Below are 461 nucleotides of genomic sequence, written 5' to 3' on the forward strand. Positions count from 1 at the left end.
GCAGCAGGAGTTTGTTTTGCTTGTAGCAGTTGTTATTTGTACACATTTATATCTACAAAAGCGTATTATTTATATTATTTATATTTATTTATATTTATTTATTTATTTATTTATATTTATTTATTTATTTATTTATTTATATTTATTTATTTATTTATTTATAGGATGGTAAGACAAAGGCTATGTCTGTTATTAGCAGCAAAGTAGATGCTGCTGCATTAGTAGGAGGAAAAAAGAAACATTAATTTATTTATTTATTTATTTATTTATATACAGGTAATTATTTATTTATTTATTTAATTTAATTAATTAATTAATTAATTAATTAATTAGTTAATTAATTAATTAATTATTAATTTAATTAAATTAATAGTATAGATTAAGACTTACCTTTTTTTTGTATATGTATAAAGTAAATAATGTTATATATAGTTATATATATATATATATATATATATATA

General features: G+C 15.0%; 1 protein-coding gene across 1 annotated transcript in view; it reads left to right on the top strand.

The window, feature by feature from the left end:
- The window catches only part of EMWEY_00040370 (glutamyl-tRNA synthetase, putative), a gene marked incomplete at both ends in the record, with an annotated part of 1,923 nt that extends 1,678 nt beyond the window's left edge, over positions 1-245 (top strand). Inside the window, one exon of the mRNA XM_013478771.1 lies at positions 165-245. Coding sequence (XP_013334225.1) covers positions 165-245 — 81 coding nt within the window. The remainder of the gene's footprint in view (positions 1-164) is intronic.
- Positions 246-461: the final 216 nt, after the last annotated feature.

This window comes from Eimeria maxima, genomic scaffold, assembly GCF_000499605.1.
Source record: "Eimeria maxima Weybridge genomic scaffold, Emw_scaff661, whole genome shotgun sequence".
Lineage (NCBI taxonomy): Eukaryota > Apicomplexa > Conoidasida > Eucoccidiorida > Eimeriidae > Eimeria > Eimeria maxima.